Source organism: Molossus molossus, unplaced genomic scaffold (genome assembly GCF_014108415.1).
Source record: "Molossus molossus isolate mMolMol1 unplaced genomic scaffold, mMolMol1.p scaffold_m16_p_21, whole genome shotgun sequence".
Classification (NCBI taxonomy): Eukaryota; Metazoa; Chordata; class Mammalia; order Chiroptera; family Molossidae; genus Molossus; species Molossus molossus.
The window spans coordinates 48,464,929-48,490,090 of NW_023425357.1; the positions used below are offsets into that span (position 1 = coordinate 48,464,929).

The window sequence follows — 25,162 nt, forward strand, 5'->3', positions numbered from 1 at the left end:
CCCGGAAGCGCCGTGCCCTCACCAAAGAAGGCCGCCCACGCCGCTCCGGGAGCCGGGCTTCGCCCTCAACAAACATGGCGGCCGCGGTGACGTCGCCTTCCGCCGCCCCGCCCCCGCCCCGTCCCAGGTGGGCGGCGAGCCTCAGTGACGGCAGCGGGCGGGGCGCATGCGCGGCGGGGCCCGGCCCGCGGCGACGGCGACGGAGGGGCGGAGGGCTCCTGCCCGCAGTGGCCCAGCCGTGGCGGCCGTGGCGGGATGGTGTAGCCCGGCCTGCGAGCGGGCGGGCGGGCGGCGGGGCGCGGGCGAGGCGGCCTGAGGGCCGACGCCGCCGGACGGGCTCGGGCGCCGCGGCCGCACGCTGAGGGGGCGTCGCCGGCCCCCGGCGTCGCCGCGGGAGGCCGCGCCCGCCATGGCGGCCCGGCTGGTGCTGGACGAGTTCACGGCGCCCGCCGAGAAGGCGGCGCTGCTGGAGCGGAGCCGCGGCCGCATCGAGGGCCTGTTCGGCGTGAGCCTGGCCGTGCTCGGCGCGCTCGGGGCGGAGGAGCCGCTGCCCGCGCGCATCTGGCTGCAGCTCCGCGGGGCGCAGGAGGCGGTGCACAGCGCCAAGGTGAGTGGCCGCCGCCCCCGTGCCCCCTCCGGCCCCCGGCCCGCGGCGCGCTCGTCGGGGCTCGGGGCGCCCACCCCGCCCTCCCGGCGGTGGAAGCGCAGCCGCCGGCGCCCGCGGACCTGCGCGCCCCGCTCTCCAGCCATGCGACTCCGGGCTAGCGGTTCTTCCCGGGGCGCCTCAGTTTCCCCGTTTGTGGAGCGGCGCCGACGGAAGCACCTACCCTCCAGGCCGGGGCGAGCGCGCCGCGACGGGTGCCTGTTGTGGCCGCTCCGCGCGCCCGGGGGCGCGCAGGCTGGTGGCCGCCGGGGCCGGCGCGGGGGCCAGGCCTCCTCTGCAGGGCCCTGAACCGCCCGGGGATTGCGGCCCCTTTGGGAATCGGACTCGGGACATCCGGGAGAGGTGGCGATGTTCAAGCCCAGAGTTCAAGGTAGCGTCTTGTACTGATGCTAGGTGCCACGACCACGAGAACTGATGCTGAGCACTGGGGGAGTATGTGATGCAGACCCTAAACATCCAGCGAGGTCGATTTTACCCTCCTCTTCTCGTCCTCTCTTTAAATTAACAGCTGGGGAAACCGAAACTTTTGAGGAGGTGACTCACCTTCTCTCTAGATCAGCATTTTAGTCTCACACCTACTGGGGCGGTCAGCTGCTCCCCTCCCTCCCCAGCCAAAAAACAGCAGAATACACCCCCCACACACACCCCACGGATCCAAGTCTCTCGAGTTCGTTTCCAGAGCCCTGTCTCCCGGATGACGAGCCCTCTGGCGGGAGGGGGAGCCCTGTTTTGGCTTCCTCCTCCAGAAATCTCACGGCGCCCTTGAGGGATCTCTGACTCCTGACTTTCTTAGATGCTTGTGCTTAACGTGCGCAGAGGAGTCAGAACACAACTGTGTGACTCCTCCACAGCTTCGCTTAAACCAGCGTCGATGTTGAATCAGGTTTGCTTTCCTGTTCGTTTTTTGAACCCTTTGTCTGACTTGAGACAATTAATCTAACTTCTTCCCAGCTCTCAGGATGAAAACGCTGCCCTGACTGAGCCGTGTTCTCTCCTACCTGCATGAATTGCTCTCCTGCCCATCACCTTGTCTGCAAATAAGACCTTCGTCCTTGGTGTGTGCCGCCCCCACCCCTTACTTCATTGCCCTCTCTGCTGTGCTCACGCCCTTCCTGTACCACTTGCATTAGACTAATCCTCACGAAAAGCCATTCTCCCGCCCTGGGACCTTCCAGGGCTCCTCTTGCCTGTCTTGTTCACTCTAAACTCCTCCTCTGATTACAGTTTACTGAGCCAGCCCCACCTTACTTTCCCGGTTCCCTGCGTAAACCTCCGCGAGCCTGAGCAGTCTCGCTTCTCTGTGGCACTGCCTGCTCCAGTTCAGCTTTACTCTGGGCTCACCCCAAGCGTGGAAAGTGCTGCTTTTGCACAACAGAAAAGGGCTGCCTGTCTTGCCAGACCCTCCCACTCCAGTTCTCTTGCCTGTCCCTGCACACAGTTCAGCGTGAGCTAATTGGAAAAGGTGTGTCTTACAGTATCTTGAAAGTATGTGTCACCTGCCCGTTTATCTTTGTGATGTGTTACTCATAAGCCAACCCTCCCACTTGTAAGAATTTTTTTTTTCCCTTAAGACTCACGGGTGAGAGTTGAATACCACACTCAAGGGCTTTTTGTTTTTGTTAGCTCGTTTTGGAGTTTGTTTTGCATTCCTTTGAGGGAGAGAAGACCATTAACTTGATTTTTTAAATTAAGAACACGAAAGCAAACTTCAGCATCTACAATATGTTAAGCTGTGAAGGAGAAGGTTTAGAAGAAGGAAGATTTCGAGGAAAGAATTTTTTAAACTAGCTTAAAAAATTAAAATAAGATATGGGCAACTGTTCTGGGTCCCATCAAGCGGGTTACTTCGTTTTCTTGCTTTTAAAATGTTAATTTGCCACTTTGTAACCAGTGCGAGAGGAGCACATGGAGGTTTAGTTAGGGCTCCGAGGGCTAGCAGAGGTGCAGTGGGTACAGCGAGGACATCCTGGGAGACGGCGACAGGCACAGGTGCTTCGACAGTGGCCACTTCTGTCAAAGGGGAGTTTGTTGGGGAAGCAGCTTGAGCTGGACTTGGAGAGCCTGGGTGATTCCCAGGTGGAGGTGATTCCCAGGTGGGGGTGATTCCCAGGTGGAGATGACTGTGAGCGAAGGCCAGGAAGCCAGAAAACACATTGGAGCGGCTTGATGAAGCCTTCAGAGGACCCAGTGCCAGCTCAGGCCATTGCCGTGTTCATTAGGAAGCCAGTGAGGATTTTGACAGGGGAAGAATCTGTCTCAAAATCTGTATTTGGAGGCAAGAAAACCCAACATTGGAAAGGACATTGTTCAAAGTCACAGCTACACATGAGTGAGGTGACAAGGTTTTTACTGGGACTTGGGTGTAGGAAGTACGGGTGTCAAAAGGCCCTGATGTCAGAAGGGTGGTGGATATCTTGATTGCCTGTTGCTTGGAGCACGTAGCTGACATCTAGAGAAAATGTGCCAAGAAGTATACTGACTTCTGCCTCTTGACCTCAAGGAACAGAGCTTAGTGTGTGCGGAGTCACAGTGGTTCCGGAAAGGAGGCGTGGCTCTGCCCAGGTGGGTGCTAGACGACAGTGAGAGCTTTCCCGAGGGGAGAGCAGGTGCTACGTCCCAGCGATGTGAGCAGCTGTTTCGTCACAGACCCCTCCAGTGCAAGAGGGGCAGAGGAAACAGGCAGAGGCAGTGAGGGCCAGGGCACCAGGCAAGTAGAGCCTGCTAAGAATGTGGATGTTTCCAAGCGGACATTGGGGAGGCTTGGAAGGGTTGTAAGAGCAAGAGTGATGCCGTAGGATTATGTTTCCAAAGAAATGCCCCTGTTGTCAGTGTTTATGTCTCCAGGATTGGCTGCTTGGTGTGGGCCATTGCTGGTTGGTGGTGGTATAAATTGGTGGTATTTAGCCACTTGTATAGCAGTGCAACATTACTGCAAGGCGTAGAGAGGCAGTGTCTAGAAGTGAGGAAAACCAGCAGTGGGCATTGTCCATAGGGCCCAGTGGGAGGGGCTGGTGGCTGACAAGGAAACAGAGAAGTTTGTGGATGACTTTCAGAGAGGAAGTGGAAGTACTTGCGAGATGCTGCCTCATTCCAGAGAGATGGCAGATGCAAAGCAGGGTGGGACCCTCGATGTCGGGTGTGGTGAGAGGAATGAGGCTGAAGGAAGAGAGCTCAGCCCTGGGGAGTGAGAAGTTAGAACTCTTGCTTTAGAGCAAAGAGCCACAAATTCCGATGCTCCCTGGGACTAGGCCAAGAGACTGCCAGGGCAGTGGCTGATCAGTAGGAAGGAACTGGTGAACTAATGAGCTTGTGCCCTGTGGGAGAGGTAGGGTCCCATGCTTAGTATTGCACAATTGCTGTGAATTATACCCCAATCAAGGTTTTGCATTACTACATTGTTTTTAAAGTATACGTATTCTAAAAAAAGAAAACAAAACAAATCAACCATGCACGCTAAGCCAAACGTGTCAAGTGGACCAGATTCAGCTTTTGGATTGCTTTTCTAGGGCCGCTCTCAGATGGCAGGAGCCAGGGTGAGTGCAGATGCGCTTCTGTGCGCCTCATTCAAGGACTAGGACAGCGGAGGCCTGCTGGCCTGCAGTGCTGTCTCAGCGAAGTAGGGCGCCAGCCCTGCCTGGAGACAGGTGCGAGCCGGAAGACGTGGCATGTGTTAGGGCCGATGCGGAGAAGCTGTTGGAAGTACATTGGAGAACATGAAAGCACTGTGGATCTCAAGGAAGGGCCAAGGAAGGTTAGATGGCATGGCTTTATAGTATGACTTGATCTGGAAATTCTCAAGTGGGTGATGATTGCCCCACTCACTCTAGGTGTTGGTGAAGCCAACCTGCTAGGACTAAGAGAACCTGATGTGCACTTAAGCAAGGCAAACAGGGGCTCAGGAAATGTTTCTGAATAGCCAGCCTTAAGGGCTAGAACAGTCCAAAAACATACTAGACTTATCCTCTACTTTCTGTGACTAACGGCCTGAGAGTTCAGCCTGGAGAGGAGGCAGGTGAAGGGCATAATGAACTGTGAATAGGGGACCAGACCTGAAACTGTGTCCCCTCTAGACTCAGGGAATCATGCCGATAGAGGACAAGCTCAGTAAGTACTGGACAGTTCTGGAGGGTGTAGCCAGAGAGTTCAGAGCTCAGAATCTTGGATACAGAGGAATTCTGAGGGTGATTCTGAGAACCACAGTTGGGGAGGGGGTATTTCATTGTTCCTGCGTGAAGTAGAACTCTTCCTTTCCACTTAGGTGAAGAGATGGGCGCGGGAGGCCTCTGGAGATGCTGCAGTGCTGAGGTGGTCAAGGCCCAACGCGGGGAGTTGGGTGCTGAAGTTAGCTGGTGAGCCAGGATCCTGTCCCAGAGATTAACAAACAAAAGCAAAGTGATTGAAGGTAAATGGCATAGCTCTTCAGTGTGTTTGTCGTGAACTTTAGGTAGTGAGGAGCCACTGGGAGGCCCAGCCAGGGACCTCCAAGAGCACCATCTGGGGACTTGTCAGGAGCAGTGCAGCAGACTGCTCAGCCTTCATCAACAGAAACTGAGGAGAAGAAAAAGAAGAGAGGGGGTCTTAGGAAGAGTTGGTGATTGTCTTTTACCCAACTTTGAGTTCTGACTTCCATATTTATAGAGCAAGAGTGGAGAAGAAAGAAAATACGATTCTAGTAGAAGTGGCCCTGTTACTGCTCTGACTTCAGATGTCTGAGTCGACCTTGGATTGTTTCATTTCTGTTTCTGTTAGAAACACTTGGTACCTGGTTTCTTTTGTTTGTTCTTTTTTTTTTGGTCCCTGGTTTTGCGAATGGATTCTTGAACAGTGGATTTGTTCATGGAGGAAATAATTCGCAGATATCATATTGGGTGGAGACATAGAGTTTTTGTTTTGATTTTACCAGAAAGGAGGTTGGTGGCCTTTTGCATTTCCAAGAATGGTATTTTTTAACTCACTATGGTTGTGAAAATTGTCTTAAGAAATGGTGGTTTGTTCAGTCTTTTGTATGGTTAATATTTTGGGGTTATGCCAGAATGTTGAAATAAGGGGTTCTCACCCTGAGTCTGCTGGAGTAAAAGTGACTAGTTTCCTTCCCTGTCTGTTTACCCCAGCTAGTGTTGTGGGGTTTAATTAAATCATGGACAGCCTGTTCTGTGCTGCCCTTTTGCTAAATTAATGTGATTGTGTGAAGTTAGCAGTCTTGCAATTCAAGAACAAAATTGTGGGGAATTATTATATAATTAATTAAAGAATATTTTTTAAATATGCCATATGGAAACGACATAGGAAAATCCTTTTGTTTAAAGAAGCTGAATTATTTCTTTTAGTTGTTGTTTTAAGGTGTTCCTTTCAACTTCAAGAAGGCTTGCTCAGTCTCAGTGCTGACAGAAGTAGTCATTTTCGTTAGTGGACGAGGAAGGGCCGTGTGCGCTCACGTCTGAACTCTCTGCACATGGCAGCTGTGATGTGGCAGCTTGGATCGGAGCTCCCTGTCGACCAGTCGACTGTCTGGGTCTTGGATCGGAGCTCCCTGTCGACCAGTCGACTGTCTAGGTCTTGGATCGGAGCTCCCTGTCGACCAGTCAACTGTCTGGGTCTTGGATCGGAGCTCCCTGTCAACCAGTCGACTGTCTGGGTCTTGGATCGGAGCTCCCTGTCAACCAGTCGACTGTCTGGGTCTTGGATCGGAGCTCCCTGTCGACCAGTCGACTGTCTGGGTCTTGGATCGGAGCTCCCTGTCGACCAGTCAACTGTCTGGGTCTTGGATCGGAGCTCCCTGTCGACCAGTCGACTGTCTGGGTCTTGGATCGGAGCTCCCTGTCAACCAGTTGACTGTCTGGGGTCTTGATCCATCCTGGAACCTGCATGTTCAGTTCACAGTGTTTCAGTATCAGCCCTGATAGTCTTAAAACTAAGATAATGAACCCTGGCCGGCTTGGCTCAGCGGTAGAGTGTTGGCCCTCGGACCAATGAGTCTCGGGTTCGATTCCCATCAAGGGCACGTACCTCAGTTTTGTCCCTGGCCCTGGTCGGGGTCATACAGAAGGCATCCAGTTGATGTGTCCCTCTCACGTCGCTGTTTCTCTCTCTCCCTCCCACTCTATCTGAAGATAAATAGAAAAAAATCCTTGGGTGAGGATGAAAAAAAAAACCTAAGATAATGAATTTATTACTTTGTTATAATAGGTAGGTTAATAAAATCAAGGAAAGGGCATCAATTTTTTTTTTTTTAATGTTTTTATTGATGTTTTAAAGAGAGAGGAAGGAAGAGAGATAGAAACATCGATATGAGAGAGAAACATCAATCGCTGCCTCCTGCACCGCCCCCTACCCCCCCCCACCCGCCCCCCGAACTGGGGATTGAGCCAAAACCCAGGCATGTGCCCTGACGGGATCAACTCGGGACCTCTCGGTCCATAAGACGATGCTCAATCCACTGAGCCACACCAGCCAGGCTAGGATATCTAATTTAAAATTAGTATTAAAATAATCAAATCACATTCGATCACTTTACATAATTTGGATCCTTTTTTTTTTTTTTTAAATTTGTGAGGAGTTACATTTTATTTATTTATTTGTTGTTGATCCTCACCTGAGGATATTTTTCCATTGTTTTTTGTTTTGTTTTGTTTTGTTTTTTTATCCCACCCAAGGACATTTTTGCATTTATCTTCAGATAGAGTGGGAGGGAGAGAGGGAGGAAGAGAGAGAGAGAAACATCAATGTGAGAGAGACACATCAAGTGGTTGCCGCCCACACGACCCCAACCGGGGCAGGGACAAACTGCAGCTGAGGTATGTTTCCTTACCAGGAACCAAACCCGAACCTCTCTGGTCCTCAGGCCAACGCTCTAACCTCTGAGCCAAACTGGCCAGGGCTTTCCATTGGTTTTTAGAGAGAGTGGAAGGGAGAGAGAGAGAAATATCATTGTGTGAGAGACACATCAATTGGTTGCCTCCAAAATTACTCCAGTAGAGGCCAGGGATCAAACCTGTAACTCAGGTACATGCCCTTGACCAGTAATCGAACCCACGATCCTTTGGTCCTTGCGCCAACGCCCTAACTGCTGAGCCAAACCCGCCAGGGCTCAATCTGGATTCATAAATAAAAATTCTTTTCAAGTATCCGTTTCTGTGACTTTTGGAGTTTTTGTGGGGTCCTTGAAGGGCTAACAGAATACAAGTATCAGATGTTTATTTTCTTTATTTTCTAGGAATTCTAGAAATATATATTTATGTAAAAGCTTGTTCTCTGTAAACCAATTAGAACAGAGGTTCTTTAAGAAACGTTGCAATCTAATTTATTAATATCCCTTGAGAAGGACTATATTTCACACTCACACCATGAGAAAAAGACTTTTCTCATTTTTATTTATTTCTATTTATTTGTTTATTTTTATTGTGATGGATTCTTTTTGTTTTGGTCTTTTATTTTTATTTTTTATTGTTGAAAGTATTACAGATGTCCCCCTTGACTTTTTTATTTTTAGACACAAACATGCAGAGAGCCTTCAGCCTTTTTCATTCCCCACAATGTTAACCACAGGTCAGAAGTAACCCAAACACAGAACTGGCCCGGAGTCTAGAAGCAGGCCGTGAAAGGCTTTCTCGGTGGTCCCGAGACCCGCTCTTGCATGACAGAAAAGCAGAAACACAGAACTGGCCCGGAGTCTAGGAGTCTAGAAGCAGGCCGGGAAAGGCTCTCTCGGTGGTCCCGAGACCCGCCCTTGCATGACAGAAGAGCAGAAAGACTAGCGCCAGGCTTCCACACAGTCTCTCATTGACCAGATCCCTGCCGTCCACATGGTCAGGCCGTAAAGTCAGGTTTCTGCAGACCAGGTTCACGTTTATAGGAGGGCACAGTTGAGATTGACCTGATCATCTGCATCCACTGGTCCCTGAGCCACTGTGAAAAGGGACATGTGGCCCAGAACCAAGAGAAAAGAGAGCAGCCGGGAAATAGAGCTGGTAAATCTCTCTCTGCCGCGGTCACTCTGGGTGCCAAGTGGAACGTGCTTGGGCCACATGGCCGCCAGCTGCCCTTCACGGGCCATTCGGTTTAGCGGGTCCAAGCTGGTGAGTTCAGGGACATCTCCATGGGTCCTACAAACTGCCGAAGTGTAGGTATTTTTTTAGAGTTACAAGCATGACCTCCAGACAGGTAACTTATGAATGAGGGACCATCAGAAATATAAGTGGTTCAGAGAGCATGTGAAGATCTGAGTTTGTATCAGCACTACTGAAAAAACATAAAATAGGATTGCTTGGTTCTATATAAATTGGCTAGTACCTTATAGACAGTGAAATTATAACCTCCAGGGATATCTTTTCTACCAGACCAAGATCATTGGCATCTCTGCTGGACAAAAATCTACATTTTAACATGTAACATCACAGTCCAGGCCCAAAGCAATAATGAGTGATGAGTCAGGAAAAGGTTAAATTTCCCAGAGAATTAAATAGTCTGTGGGCAGGCCAAAGAGAGTGCTCCATCATGACTGAAAGACCCTCTTTTTGCCTTATTTAGAAGTATTTGATAATTTTTCTTAACTGTATGCAACTATTAAAATGGAACACACCTTTTTTGGCCTTTTTAGCCACTTTCTTTCTTAAAACAGTGTTACCCACATCATTGATACTTGAGTGATGCCAGCCAGTGTCCCCACACTTATCACTCCTGTTTTGACATGTATTTGCAGACATTTATAGTTGGTTCAGGGTTTCCCAGCAGTGGTACTGTGGACATTTCAGTCAGGGAGTGCTTTGTTGTGCAGGCTGTGCTGCACATTGTGGGGTATTCAGCAGATGCTCAGCCTCTACCCCGAGATGCCAAGAGCACACCCCCAGCTGTGGCAGCCAGAAATGTCTCCCGACATGGCCAGTGCCCCCAAGCAGAGCAGATTCGCCCCTGGTTGGGACCCACTGTATTAAGTGACCAAGGCCAGCCCCCCCCCCCCCCACGCTGTCTAGTAAAGTGGTAAATGCTCTAGTTTAATGAGATACCCTTGTATGTAGGAAACAGATGAACATTTCTCCCCATCGGGACCCCCTCCCCCTCATTCTTGGAATGTGTTTTTGGATAAGAGTGGAAGGAAGGAAAGAAAGGTTAGATTAGGCTGCAAAAATAAGAGACATGCTAAAATCGAAACCACAGAGGACTCTGAATATGGTTCTGAGGACCTTGAACATTAATCCTGCGCGGCCAGGAACTTTAGAAAGCTTCTGAGAGAGGAAGTGAAATGGGTGTGCTTTCAGACATAACGTCGATGCTGTTGCAAAACGGGAGTGGAGTGTGTCGAGACTGGCAACAGAAAGAAGCGTTCAGAGCTGGTTTCGTGTTCATGTGGAACAAGACTCTGCAGGGTTCGTGTGTTGAGAAGGCAAGAGCGTTGAGTCTTGGTGACAGTGTTTCGTTGAGAGTGAGCTTGGACCGAAGGTGCAGGAGAGGAGAGCTGTGGGCTACAATCCAGACCTTGTAAGAGTGAAGCCCTCGTGGAAATGCCCAGGCAGAGCCTCAGCCTGACAGACAGCGCGAAGTAGTAAAAGCTAGAGGTAGAGGTTTGGAGTTTTCACCAGAGAAGTGAAAGTTCCGGTTGGAGCCTGAAGAGTCTGTGGGGTGTAATTGAGGAAGAGGACCAGAACGGAACCTTGAGGAATAGCTGCATTTAAGATGCAGTGGGAAAGGCAACAAAGGATTTGGGGGAGCAGTCAGAAAAATAGGAAGTAACAGACAGCCAGTGGCACCTCAGCAGTGTGTAGAGGAACGACTTGTCCAAGAGAAGTTGGTCAGTGGTACTGTGCTAGAGAGATCTTCCTGGCCTGCGTGGCTTCTCCTTCCTCGCTGGTCTGTGGCTGGCTTAGTGCCAGGGCCCACTTACGCTCCTGGCAGCTGGCCATGTCTGTTAGGTCTGCACTCGTGGTAGCTGATCTCAGGTTGCCATGGTTTTTAACCTTATGTCTTGTGTAAACTTGTTTTTGTGCCGGTGCCATCGGTTGTCGTGCGCTGCTGGGTGCTTTGCAGGTAGCGCCCTGTGCTTTTCCCGCTGACTGTCAGCTGCTTCAAACAACACGTGATCTGGGGGTCAGGCTGGCAAAGCCCCTCAGGTGTGTGTGCCCATAATAAGAGATGGTAGGTGGTGAACAGGGGTGCTGAGAAGTCCGCCCCAGGTCAAGCCTGCAGACTCTGAAATGGCCACTTGGATCCCTCCTGGTTTGAACTATATTCCCTCTGGATTCATGAAACCACGTGAGCGTCGAGAAGAGCTGAGGCTGTGGAAGGCAGACTTACAGAAATTCACGTTGCCATGTGAAAGGGAAGTTATTATGTGTTATATGCCTCCCCCCTTTTCCCTTAAAAGCCTGAATAATGTAAAACAGAATATGAATCCCTGGCTGGTGTGGCTTCGGCTGGTTGGAGCGTTGTCTGCACACCGAAAGGTGGTGGGTTCAGTTCCTGATCAGGGCACACCCGGGTTGCGGGTTCAATCCCTGTTGGAAGGGCAACCAATCAATTTTCTCACATTGATGTTTCTCCCTTCCTCTCTCTAAAACCAATTTTTTTTAAAAAAAAAAATGAATATTGCAGGATGGGGAGACAGCTTTTTACTAACATTCAAATGATCAGATATCAAATACAGCCAGATATCAACGATGGCTACTTGGATCCACAGAATCTTTCTTATCAGTACAAGTGATGGCCAGACTGCTCCTAGAATGTAATAATACTGTATATTTTATTGTTCATCTCAGAACTTGAGTATAAAAATCAATTGTTGTTACTTAGTAATTCTCAAGAGTAAATTAATGAAGAAAATGAGTAGTTCCCAAGGGACAGGTACTCATTTCTTTTAGGGCACATGCGCACACACGCGATTTGTACATGCAAAGCTGTAGCAGGCGTTAGCACAACTATTCCTCAGAACTGTACAGTTGATAATGCAACAATAGTTTTAGTTATTTCAGGGATAATGTTTATAAAAGTGACTTAAATTGATAAAAATGGGGACTTCTGTGATTATCATTTTAAAAAGTACATCTGGGAAATCTCTGTACCTTCTGCTTAATTTTTCCATGAGCCTAAAGCTGCTTTAAAAAATAAAATCTTTGCCCTGGCCGGTGTAGCTCAGCGGTTGGAGTGTCAGCCCACGGACCAATGAGTCGCGGGTTTGATTCCAGTCAAGGGCGTGTATCTCGGTTTCGGTTTGTCCCGGGCCTGGTCAGGGTTGTGCGGGAGGCATCCAGTCAATGTGTCTGTCTGTTTCTCTCTCTCTCCTTCTCCCTCCCTCCCTCTCCCTCCCTCCCTTCCTCTCTCTCTCCCTCTCACTCTGTCTGAAATAAATTAAAAAGTCAGGGTTTTTCACTAATCTTTGCAGTTACCTATCTGTCTCAGTATCCATTTTAATTTTACATTTTCTTTTGGTTGCATAGGGTTGAGAACATCCTAAATCATATAGTTAATTAGTTACAGATGTAATGGTTTCTTCTTACAGAATGTTCTTCGATTAAATTAATCCAGAAAAGTAACAGAGGAATCATAGAAAATAATTGTTTCAAAGATGAATTACTCAGTATTTCATTACTGCTAAGATCCCTGATCTTGAACAAGAATTGGGCAAAACTTAAAATGAAGGGCAGAGCGCTCACTGGTGCAGCCTCACAGCATGTCCTACATCTCCTTTCCCTTTCCATTAAAATGAGAAAGTGCGGAGTGTGCCAGTTACGTGTGCACGTGGTCAAAGCGAACAAGCGAGCGGCTCCGAGGTTTTCTAGAGTCAAGAAGAGCAGCTCTTGCTGCTGTGCTCCCCAGCCGCGGCAACTACTTTGCTTCTTGTTCTGATGGTTACCCAAATAATGAAATAATGTACTGCTATTTCTTATCGATTTTAGGCATTAATCACTTCGTTTTTGTTTTGTTTTTGTTTTTATTTTTTTTACAGATGTTTCCCCTTTTCCCCCCACTGATCCCCCCCTCCCTAATCACTTTATTTAAGATAGATGGCGAGCGGAAACGGCCTCCATTTTCCCAATTGGTCTAAATATTTGTGTCCCTCCTCAGAATTCATATGTTGGCCCTGGCTGGTTTGGCTCAGCGGTTAGAGCGTCATCCCGTGGACCAATGAGTCACAGGTTCGATTCCAGCCAAGGGCATGTACCTCGGTTGTGGTTTGTCCCTGGCCCTGGTCAGGGTCATGTGGGAGGCAACCAGTCCATGTGTCTCTCTCATGTTGCTCTCTCTCCCTCCCACTTTATCTGAAGATAAATAGAAAAATATCCTCAGGTGAGGATTAAAAAGAAAGAAAAAGAAAGCCCTGGCTGGTTTGGCTCAGCGGTTAGAGCGTCGGCCTACGGTCCGGAGAGACCCGGGTTCGGTTCCCGCTAAGGGCATGTACCTCGGTTGCAGTTTGTCCCCATCCCTAGTTGGTCATGCGGGTGGCAGCCACTCGATGTGTCCCTTTCACATCGATGTTTCTCCCTCTCTCTCCATCCCACTCTACCTGAACAAAAAATGAGAAAATGTCCTCAGGTGAGGATTAAAAAAATAAAGAAAGAAAAGAGTTGGCGGGACTGATTTTCTCAGGCTCTAGCGTGTCTAGGTGTCTTTGTCCCCCTTATATTTGGCACGTATTGTGGATGGTATAGAATTCCAGGTTGAAAATCATTCTCCCTTAGAATTCTGAGTGCTTTCTTCCAGATCACCCAGAGTTGCTGTTGGAATTTCTAACACGTGGGGCGGGTGCAGATAGCATTGCAGAAGCTTTAAAACAGAATCGCTGTTGGAATCTCAGCTTGTAACCTGAATCTAGGTCAGTTACCTGCTAGAACAGAAGTGTCCACATTCGTTATAGGATTTAATCAAGACCCAGAGTCTCACAATATTCAAAATGGATATAATACAAAACTACCCGGTATATGAAGAACCAGGAATGTTCATTGTTATGAGAAAAGACGGCAGACACCATGCCAAGATGACACAGATGTTGGATTTAATAAGGCTTTAAAGCATCTATTATAAAAATTCTCCAACAGACAATTACAGATACTATTAAAACTAGTAGAAAGTTTCAGCAAAGAAATAGAAGATATAAAGAAGAACCAAATGGAAAAGTTAGAATGGAAAAATACAGTAACCTACATAAAAACTCCCTGGATAAGCTCAATTTCAAAATGGAGATGACAGAGGAAAGAGTTCGTGAATTTAGAGATAGATGTTATCTGATCTTGACAGGAGCAGAGGAGAAAGTGCGGTGAAAGTATTTGGAGAAATAATGGCTAAAGACTTCCCAAATTTGGCAGAAGATACAAACAACGATTCAAGAAGCTCAGTGAACACACACAGAATACACTTGAAGAATTCCACACCCAGATGCATTCTGACCACACTGCTGAAAACCGAAGACGAATGAAAAGTCATGAAAGAAAGCATCTGGAGAAAAGCCACATGCAGGGAGCATCAGTTAGAAGGAGCACAGATCGCTCATCAGAAACCACAGAGGCCGGAGAAGTGGCCCAGGATTCGAGTGCTGGAAAAGGACTCAGCCAGGAATTCTCTCTTCAGTGGAGCCTGCCTTTGAGAGTGGGAATGAAATAGAGCACCCCACTGAAGAAAACTAGAGGGAGATCATTGCCAGTAGCCTGTTCCAAAAGAATTGCTAAAGGAGGTTCTTCAGACAGAAATGATAAAAAATCTGGGTAAATGTAACAGATTACTTTCTCCTTGAGTTCTTTAAAATGAGTTAATGGCTGGCCCTGACCGGTTTGGCTCAGCGGTTAGAGCGTTGGCCTGCGGGCCAAAGAGTCACAGAATCGGTTCCGGTCAAGGGCATGTACCTCGGTTTTGGTTCAGTCCCGGCCCTGGTCAGGGGTTGTGTGGGAGGCATCCAGTCAGTGTTCAGTCCCAGACCCAGGTTGAGTTCATGTGGGAGGCAACCGGTCATTGTGTCTTCTCTCATATTGGTGTTTTGCTACCCCCCCACCCCCACCCATTCTGGCTAAAAATAAATGGAAAAAATATCCTCTGATAAGGATTTTTAAAAAATGAGTTAATGTCTGAAAGCAGCTTTTTTTTTTTTAAAACATTTATGGGATTTCAGAAGTATATACATATAATGTGTGAGATCCCTCTAACATTTGTGCCCATGGGTTTTGAGTTGTGGAGGTGATTGAATGGTGGCACAGAGATGTCAGTGCCATTGAGAGGGATGAGAGGACAGTTTCTCTTCACTCACTTGTGATTAGTACAGTCCTGATGCCAAAACCAGACAGACAGGGCAAAATAGGGGGGAAACTACAGACCCAAAGTTTCTCGTGAATATAGATGCAAAAGATGTGGAAATTTGTAACAGAATATTAGCAAATGTAATCCATCAATATATAAAAGAATTATACATTATGACCAAGTGGTGATTATTCCAGGAATACAAGGCTGGAAATCCATCAGTATAACCTGCTGTATGAATAGGCTGAGGAAGTAAAATCACACAATTATATCAGTTGATACAGGAATGTGTTTAGCAAGCTTCAACACCCATTCATCTTCATGTTCCTAGAAAAGTATAGGACAATTTCCTCAACATGATGATGAATATCTATTAAAAAATCTAATATACTTAATGGCATAAGATTGGATGCTTTCTCTCTTAGTGAACTCGGCAAGCGTGTCAGCTCTCACCACTACCTGTCAGCACAGTGTCGAAAGTTCTAGCTAGTACATTAAGGCAGGAAAATAAAATAAAAGGCATATAGATCAGGAAAAAATGTTGTGGGTGACAATTATCTGCATAGAAAATACCAAGGAAACTATAAGAAAAAAATGCTAGAACTAGAAAGAGGTTCAGCAAGTCACAAGATACATGATCAATATACAAAAGTCAATTGTATTTCTGTTTACTAACAGTGAACACATAGAAACCAAAATGAAATACTGGAGTGTAAAACTAATAACTATGTACAGAACTTGTTGCTTAAAGGCAACACCCTGCTGACAAAGCAGAGGTCGGGATGGAGAGCATGCTGCACGCTCAGGCGCCAGCGACTCGGCACCTGCACTTCCCTCAGGTCACTGCACAGCGGGACACAGTGCTGGACAGGATCAGTCTAAATGTGTATGGACAGACAAAGGAGCTAAAACAGCTACAACTTTAAATGAAACGATGTAGAGCAAACCCGATTCTACCATAGGTAATTAATATAAATAAGAGTTAAGTTCCTATGGCATCTCATCAGTGTTACGTTGAATGAAATGACATTGTTTGAGGACCTGCTGTACTGTGATTTCCTATACATACCTATCTCTGATAAAGTTTAATTTATAAATTAAGACAGGAAGAGATTAACAACATAACTAATAAAATGGAAGAATTGTGACCATGTACTATAATGAAAGCTGTGTGCACGTGGTCTCTCAGAGTACCTCACCCTTCTCGTGATGAGGAGATGCTTGCGTGATGAGGTGCAGTGAGGTGAAGATGTTGGGTCGTAGTGAAGTGTTAGGCTCTTGTTGACCTTCTCACCAGATGATACGTCAGGAGGATCATCTGCTCTGGGTGATCCTGGATCCTCAAGCCAAGACGAGTGTCCACGGGTGACTGAAACTGCGGAAAGCGAGACTCGGGTAAGGGGGAGCTACTGCAATGACAGTATCGATGCCGGCCCGGATGGGGAGGATCGGATGTCTCGTGCGTTGCTATGGGAATGTAAAATGGCATAGCTGTGCTGGAACACAGTTGTGGCAGTTCCTTGAAAAACCAGACACGCACTTACCCTTTGACCCAGCGGTTGCCCTCATGGACAGTCACCCCAGAGAAATTAAAACAAGCCCACATAAAACCTGTGCGTGTGTGTTCGCAGCATCGTTCCGTGTAAGAGCCCACAGGAAAGCCGAAAGGCCCCAGTAGGTGGTAAAGCACGGTCGTCCCTCCGTGTCACAGAGCAGTGCTCCATGCACGCAGCACTGCAGGCGGAGTTCAGGAGCAGTGTGTGCAGAGGAGCCTGTCTCAAAAGCCACATACTGTACAACTCATTCATATAACGCTCTAGAAGTCACATAATCGTAGCGATGAGAACAGATTAGTGGTTGCAGGAGGCGGGGTAAATGTGACTATTAAAGGGAAACATGGAGGAAGTCATTGTGGTGGTGGAATCATTCTGTATCTTGATTGAAGTGGTATTTCATGACTGTACATGTGATAAAATGCCATAGAAGTAGCTACACACTGTCTCAATGTAAATATCCCCATTTTGACACCGGACTGTAATTATGTAAGATGTAACGATTGGAGGAAGCAGCAAAGAACCTTTATGTATTATCTTGGCAACTTCCTGTGAGCCTATAATTATTTCAAAATAAAATTTTTAAAAACAAAAACAACTTTAAACCCACAGCCCAAATTGGAATCAGTTTAAACAGGTGGCAGCAAAGTGTCGGTTTGGAGGTGTTCAGGGATGCTGACGCAGTGTTGAACTCTGCCTGCACATCGGGACAGAGGGATGGTCAGTCATGTGCTTTGTGTTCAGTGCAATGACCCCACTGAGAGAACAGCAGGCTGCTCTCATGAAACAACACGGCCCCTCTGCTCAGCCGCTGTCCCCGTCATTCTTTACCGAGTCCCCAGACATCCCAGGTTTACCCAGAAGGACACAAGGAAGCAGCACAGTCATGACTGCATCACACTGTTCAGGTGGAACTTTCCCGCTGTGACGTTCTCCTCCACTGTAGTTGTGGGTGTGTATGCAGAGTGTGCACGTGAGGATCCATTCCACCGAGGACACCTGGCCCTCACCCAGCGAGTCTGGATCTAGGTGCAGGTTTGCAGAGCCTCCTGTGGCTGGCGCTGCGTGGGTGGGACTTTTCAACAGCACCATTTGAGGTAGCATTATTCTAATTTTAAAGTATAAATCAGGTGTCCAGGCTCATTTCTTACAAATAGCTATCCGTTCAGAACATTTGCACTGATGATTTAATTTGAGTAACAGTGTTATTTAGTAAGCACTTACACGTGCAAGACACTGTTGTCAGAATTTTACATTCATTATTTCGTGGCAGGCCCTCAAATACCCAAGACCACACTATCCTTATGTCTCTTTTACAGTTCAAGAAACTGGGCTCAGAGGGGTGAGGTAACTTGAACCAGGTCACCAGTTGTGTGGCTGGAATTGAGCCTGAGAACTGACTCCAGTGCCCAGGTTATGACAGAGTGTGTTCCTCTGTTCATGCGTGCGTGCCTGTTTGCTCCGCTCACTTCTACCTCCCAGAGCAGCTGATTGCCAGAGGACCCAGCTTTCTGAGGCACAGCGTTCAGACCTCCCCCGATAGCAGATTTTACCAGGAGCCCGCGGTGTATCTGAGAACGGCAGCTGCCCGGACTGTCTGATTCTTTACATGCAGGTCCGTAGTTAGACAGTCCAGGCTTGCTTAGAAAACAGACACTAGGTTATATGGGTTAGACCTTGTTCCAGCTGGAAGGAAGTTGTCATTAAATTAAAGTTTTAACGCCTTCAGGAACTCCCATTTGCTTTATCTGGAAACGAAGGACAGCAGTAGTGAAGCACAAGTCAAGGTTTGTTCGGGAATAAATTGTTTAACTTGATTATCTTATCTCTTAATTATGTCATAAGAAGTAATGAATGACAAGTAGCAAACAAAGATGTTTGTTCTGTACAATGTAAGTAAGTCTGGCCTTGCCACTCTCCACTGTGCAGCTGGGCAAAGCCCCGAGTTCACATTGCAGGGTGCACTGCTGGGCAGGCACCCCCCTCAGACTTAGAGGCAGCGTTTTCACTTTCTGTAAACAGTTGAGCAGCTTATACCCGTTACTTTAAATCCCTTATTTAAAGCATGCCTTTTCCCCACGGCTGTGAGCACGCTCCTCGCTTTCGTTCAGCTCATCATTCGTAATTACATGTGTGATGTAATCTGTTACAGAGAGCTTTTGTGAACGGATCTGATTTCCTCTCCTTACAGGAGTATATTAAAGGAATCTGTGAGCCTGAACTAGAAGAAAGAGAATGCTATCCCCGGGCCATGCACTGCATTTTTGTTGGGGCTCAGAGCCTGTTTCTGAAGAGCTTGATCCAGGACACCTGCGCCGACCTCTGCGTCCTGGATATTGGTCTCCTTGGCATCCGAGGAAGCGCGGAAGCCGTGGTCATGGCCAGGAGTCACATTCAGCAGTTTGTGAAGCTCTTTGAGAGTCATGAGAACCTGCCCAGCAGCCAGAAGGAGTCCGAGGTGAAAAGGGAATTCAAACAATTTGTTGAAGCTCGTGCAGACAATTATACAATGGACTTGTTGCTTTTGCCCACTTCCTTGAAAAAAGAACTCTTGACGCTCACACTAGGTGAAGAGACTCTGTTTGGAACGGGCGATGGTGACGGCACTGAAATCAGAGCTTCGAAGCAGACGGAGTTCCCACAGGGTGCTGCCACAGGACAGAATGTCTCCGCAGACGAGGTGGCTCTGCAGGAAGACGCGAGAAATAAAGCTGGGACCCCTGTTTCCGAGCTTACGAAGCAAATGGACACAGTGTTTTCCAGTTCACAAGATGTTTTCTTTGTTCCTGTAAACGGCCTAACCGCTGAGGAAGAGGCGCTTTGCAAAGGCAGAGCTTGTCACAAAAGGAGGTTTTCCGACTCTGAAGAAAGGCATACGAAGAAGCAGTTTTCTCTGGAAAACGTTGACGAGGGGGAGCTTGTACCCGATGGTAAGACGTCAGCTGGAGGTGTCATCACTGACCTGTCTGACTCGTCCAGTGATCCTGACGTCTTAAGTCCAGATGTGAAAGACACCACTGAGGAAATGGAACACAGTATCCTGGTGAACTTTTTTAAAACCATGGGCTACTCCCAGGAAATTGTTGAAAAAGTCATTAGGGAGTATGGGCCATCTACTGAACCATTATTGCTCTTAGAGGAAATTGAAAAGGAAAATAAAAGATTCCAGGAAGACAGAGAATTTTCAACTGGCACTGTGTATCTGGAGACCAACAAAACCAAAAATAAAGATGTTTGTAGCAGCATAAATGAGCTTACAATGGATTCTACTCCAAAGAAAACACAAACTCACACACAGCAAAATATGGTTAAAAAATTTTCTCAGTCACCATTCAAAGTAGAATCAAAACCATGTACCTCAAATTGCAAAATTAATGCTTTCAAAACAGTGCCAGTAGAACAGAAACAAGAACCCTGGAGTTCACATCAGAACTACACTGGGAACGTGGACCTTGAAACCGATGGCCTTGCACTCTCTGTTGCCCCTTCAAATCCCAAAGAAGTGAATTTTGTTTCGAGAGGAGCTTCAAGTCACCAGCCCAGAATTCCAAGTTTCCCCGAAAATGGTCTGCAGCAGCACGGGGAACCCTTGCTTCCGCATCATCTCAAGTCTGCCTGCGACGCGCATCCTGGGTGCTGTGGCTCTCCTCAGTCTAAGCCCAGCTGCCAGCCCCTTTCTGCGGCGGCGCTGCTGCCCCAGCTGGCGCTTGCTGCTGCGGACGCGAGGCTGGCAGGGCTTTCTGATCACATCGACTCCTCGGTTACGGGGGTTCAAAGGTTCCGAGATACTCTGAAAGTGCCCTACAAGCTGGAATTGAAAAACGAGCCAGGGAGGACGGATCTGAAGCACATCGTTATAGACGGGAGCAATGTTGCAATTACGTAAGTCCACTCTGCAATTTTTATTATAGTTTTAGGTGGGGCTTTGAGCAACATCCCAGAATTACATGCATTTGTAAGGAACTGTGTTGTGTGTCTAGTTGATCTACTGCCTTTCCTGGGGGCGGGGGCAGCTGGTCGGAAAGGTCCCGTTATTCCGTCTTCTGGATGTAAAGTTCGCTCCGCCCTGCAGAGCCTACACTTCTGGAGCCAGGAGATGATAGAAAGTGTATCTCTCACGTTGCTTTGCCCGGTGAGGAGCAGTATCGAGACTTTTAAATCCTTAGGTTCTTAACAGCATGAATACCATTAGGTTCTGAATACAAGGATGGAGCTTAAGGCAAAAACAGTTTTCTGTCTTTGTATGCAACAGTCTGCCAGGTGTCAGGCCAAGAGTGTACAGTGAGAACAGGAGTGATGTACTTGTGAGAGCAATTTCCTTCCTAAGGAACTGCGTCAGTTTGAGTTTTATGGGCCTCTACTCTTACAAAAAGCTTCTGTATTTGTTTTTAGTAAAAACAGCTAAATGATCATTTCTATGTAGCCTGTCTTAGAACCCTCATATGATTCTGATTTTATACCTCGGTCATGAGCTTGGGTTTCTTCTGTGAGGAGCAGTTTAATATGGTGGCTAAGAAGAGTGGGAGGGCCCGGCCGGTGTGGCTCAGTGGATTGAGCATCGTCCCATGGACTGAGAGGTCCCAGTTTGATTCCCAGTCAGGGCACATACCTGGGTTGCAGGCTTGATCCCCAGTAAGAGACTGTGCAGGAGGCAGCCATTTGATGTTTCTCACACCGATGTTTCTATCTCTCCCTTCTTCTCTCTCTAAAAAAAAAAAATCAATAAAAACATACTTTTTTAAAAAGAGTGGGAGGGGAGAGTCAGAGTCTCCGCCCCACTTGGGCCAGCTGGTGACTGTGGCAGGCTTCTGCCCGCTGACTTTCCCTGGCCTTTCACCCGTCCTAGAGGACGTCTTTGTCGTGCCGTCTCAACTACTGCCAGTCCAGCCTCCCTCCGGTTTCCACGGTCAGTCGCTCCATTGACTTTGAAGAAGACCTGCTGCTCAGGAGTCGGGGCACCTGAGCGTGGAGCGAACGGAGAAGCCGAAACGTTTCTCTGAACTGCCGAACACCAATTCATGCCTTTCTTTTATAGGAATACTGGGTGAAATTGAAAATAAGTTTTATTATTGAAATATATATATTCATATTTTGTTTTGTTAAATTTTTAAATAAATGCACAAGAAGGTAATATAAGGAACCCCATGTTGGATTCACTTGGGGTTCCCATGACAAGCCCGTGCCCATCTTCAGTAGTGACCGGCTCTGGCCTGTATCACTGCATCTCAGATAGGTCATTTCATCTACATCATTTGAGTATCTTTGTTTTGTTTTGTTTTTTTGGGGGGGTGGTACGTGCTCCTAGTGGGAATCGAACCCAGGACTCTCTGGTCTGCAGGCTGTGGCTCCAACCACTGAGCCAAACCAGTCATGCCTATTTTTTTAAATAAAAGAATTATTTTTTAAATTTTGTAATAGATTATTGCTGCTGTTCTTTGTTGTCAAAGGAGAAAGAAAATGCCAGCATTGCCCTGGCCGGTTTGGCTCAGCGGTTAGAGCGTCGGCCTGCGGTCTGGAGAGACCCGGGTTCGGTTCCCGCTAAGGGCATGTACCTCGGTTGCAGTTTGTCCCCGGCCCTGGTTGGTCGTGCGGGTGGCAGCCACTCGATGTGTCCCTTTCACATCGGTGTTTCCCTCTCTCTCTCTTCCTCTCTCTCCTTCCCACACTGTCTGTACAAAAAATGGAAAAATGTCCTCGGATGAGGATCAAAAAAAAAAAGAAAATGCCAGCATTTCACGTTCAAGCTTGAAGAGAGGGCGTAAAGAGATGTGCATACTTGTCTTCCTTTCCGAGCAGCACCATTGTCGTCATTCCACCTCGGGTTCTGGCAGTTCCTTTAGGGATGCCCGGCAAAGGGCCCCGCTGCTGTGCATGATCTGAGCACGTTTGAAGGGCAGCTCCGGCCTCCCAGGTCCTCACTGTCACAATGTCTTGAGCCAAATGATGATATAAAATGTAGGTCACGATTGTGAGTGATACTAATCCTTTTTCATTTTTCTGTATGTGGAAGGATTTCCCAAATTGGTGTTCAAAGAATAAGAAATGCAAATTTACATAGAACAAGTGGTGATAGTGACACTTTTTTTAAACCTTTTTGGAGTAGTACTGTATTTCTCAGAGGGGCCGCTATTGCAATTTGGAGTGGTGTCTCTGTCCCGGACAGGGTGTTTTGCATATCTGGTCCCTCCTACTGTGGCCGTAGCGCCTCCCCCTAGTCATGTGGTAGCCCAACACTCTCCCACGTTTTTCCTGACACCCTTGGGTGCAGTACCATTTCTTGAAAACCTCTGAATCAGTGCACTAAGGGAAACCACAAGCTGACTTGCATTAATTTTTTGAAAACTGATTCTTTGAGGAGGGTTTCAATTTTCTTTGAACAGATGTCTTAAGTTTAAAGGCACCAGTTTTTTGTTTTTTTGTTTTTATAATTTTCACCCAAGGATATTTTTCTATTTATCTTCAGATAGAGTGGGAGGGAGGGAGAGAGAAACATCGATGTGAGAGGGACACATTGACTGGTTGCCCCCCACATGACCCCAACTAAGGCCGGGGACGAACCACAACCGAGGTCTGTGCCCTTGACCGAATTGAACGGTGACTTTGGTCCACAAGCTGACGCTCTAACCACTGAGCAAAACCAGCCAGGGCAAAGGCACCACTTTTACAAAGAAGACAGACTTACAACTTGATGTAGATTGATTTCAAAACACCAGTGATTAAAATTAACTTATTCTGGAGAGAAACTGCTTAATGGGTATAGGGTTTTATTTTGGAGTGAGGGAGATGTTTTGGAACAAGATGTAAGTGGTGGTTGTACTACATTGTGAATGTACTAAATACCACTGAATTGTTCACTTTAAAGTGATTGTTTTTTGTTGTTTATTTCATCTCAGAATTTTTTGAAAGTTGATTAAAATTAAGCCTTATTCTAAATTAATTACTTGAGTATGAAATGCAAATTATAGTCTATAAATTTCATGAAGAAAGTGATTAGATTGTGTTTGTTCTGTTCTCTGAACTACCCCCAAGGTCAGTGGTGCCTGGCACATGGTGGGCTCTCAGTAACAGTTTGTTGAATGAACGAACGAACGAACGAACGAGTGAGTGAATGAATGAACAAGTGAGTGAATGAATGAATGACGGAATTGTTAAAGGTTAGAATTTTTGGCCCATGCCTGGAAGCTCAGTTGGTTATAGCATCGTCCAGATATGCCAAGGTTGTGAGTTTGATCCCTGGCCAGGGCACATACAGGAGTCAACCAGTGAGTGCACGAATACACTGAGTAACAAATTCATGTCTGTCAAGAACAGAGTAGTTTGTTTTTTTTATTACTTTTCAGCACCCATTTACAACTTGCATTTCCAGTTTCTATTCCAGTGATCGATTTAGGTTAAACTTTAACTGAGGCAATATATTTGATTTAACAAATGTTTGGAATCTTAAAGCTGAAATTGTTATATGAGAGGTCTGTACTTTATTATTGTTTTAAATATGTTTTTAGTGATTGTAGAGAGGAAGAGAGAGGAGAGGGAGAGAGAGAAACATAGATCAAGCCCACAACCAAGCGTGTGCCCCCAACCAGGGATCAGACCGGCAGCTCCCTGGTGCATGGATGATGCTCAGCCAACCAAGCCACCCTGGCCGGGGCATGTACTTTATTTATTTTTCTTTTTTCTTAAACATCATTGACATTTATTTTTTCTTTATTGATTTTAGAGAGAGGGGAAGTGAGAGGGAGAGAGAGATAGAAACATCGATGAGAGAACATCGACTGGCCACCTCCTGCATGCCCCCCACCGGGGATCAGGCCCACAACCTGGGCATGTGCCCTGACCAGGAATTGAACCAGCGACCTCTTGATGCATGGGTCGACGCTCAGCTACTGAGCCACACCGGCTGGACGTACTTTATCTTTTAAAACATAAACTTCACACCAATTTTGGGAGGTGAAAATCATCTAATTTACATAGAGTAAAGTGGCTTTAAAATCTTGTGCAAGATGACAGACATGACATGGGGCCCGTCCTGCCCTTTCCAGCACACGCCCTGCCTCTTCCATAGAGGTGGAGGCTAGGACCAGGGGCTCGGCAACACTGATCCTACTGTTGAGCTGCTTACGCCCTGCTGAGCAAATGTCGCTCATTTAATTCAACCCATTGGGGAAACAGTTAAAAAGGAAATGTGAACCCTTAAGCAGTAGGATCTTGGAACCCATCCTGCAGCAGCTCAAGCCCACCCACCACGGTTTCTGCAAAGCCTTTGTTTATCTGCCAGCCAGAATGTCCGCAGTTCATGCACATCGTGAGAAATTCCAAAATACCCTACATAGTGCTGCTGATTATTCATATCTGTACTTGGTTTTTCCCCTTTGTCACCATGAGTGAGTCACACGATGAGTCAATGGAAATTGCTTGCGGTGTATAGCTAGACATTACAGTGGCAGCCAGATAATGCTAGCTCTGTCAGTCTGAAACTTCAGCATGAGAACACCTGACTTATCTGGGTGGACAATTTTCCATAGTTGAGGTTTGCCCCTTCACTTGCCAGAACTATGTATTATCAGGGGTCCAGGGCTTTTTTTTTTTTTTTAATCCTCGTCCGAGGGCATTTTTGCATTTATCTTCAGATCGAGTGGGAGGGAGAGTGGAAGGGAGGGAGAGAGAAACATCGACGTGAGAGAGAGACATCTAGTGGTTACCACCCATAAGACCCCAACCGGGGCTGGGGACA

The 25,162-nt window shown here is 47.3% G+C and overlaps 1 protein-coding gene across 5 annotated transcripts in view; it reads left to right on the plus strand.

The window, feature by feature from the left end:
* The first annotated feature begins 409 nt into the window (after positions 1–409).
* The window catches only part of N4BP1 (NEDD4 binding protein 1), a 36,241-nt gene continuing 11,488 nt past the window's right edge, over positions 410–25,162 (plus strand). The window contains exons 1-3 of one of the 5 annotated variants that reach the window (XM_036274369.1): positions 541–607; positions 4,923–5,066; positions 18,623–20,313. In XM_036274369.1, the coding sequence (XP_036130262.1) occupies positions 18,683–20,313 (1,631 nt within the window). In that variant the 5' untranslated portion in view covers positions 541–607; positions 4,923–5,066; positions 18,623–18,682. Of the gene's footprint in view, positions 608–4,503; positions 5,067–13,389; positions 13,467–15,928; positions 16,274–18,622; positions 20,314–25,162 lie in introns of those variants that run through there. The other 4 variants (XM_036274367.1, XM_036274368.1, XM_036274371.1 and 1 more) reach the window with 4 other exon arrangements.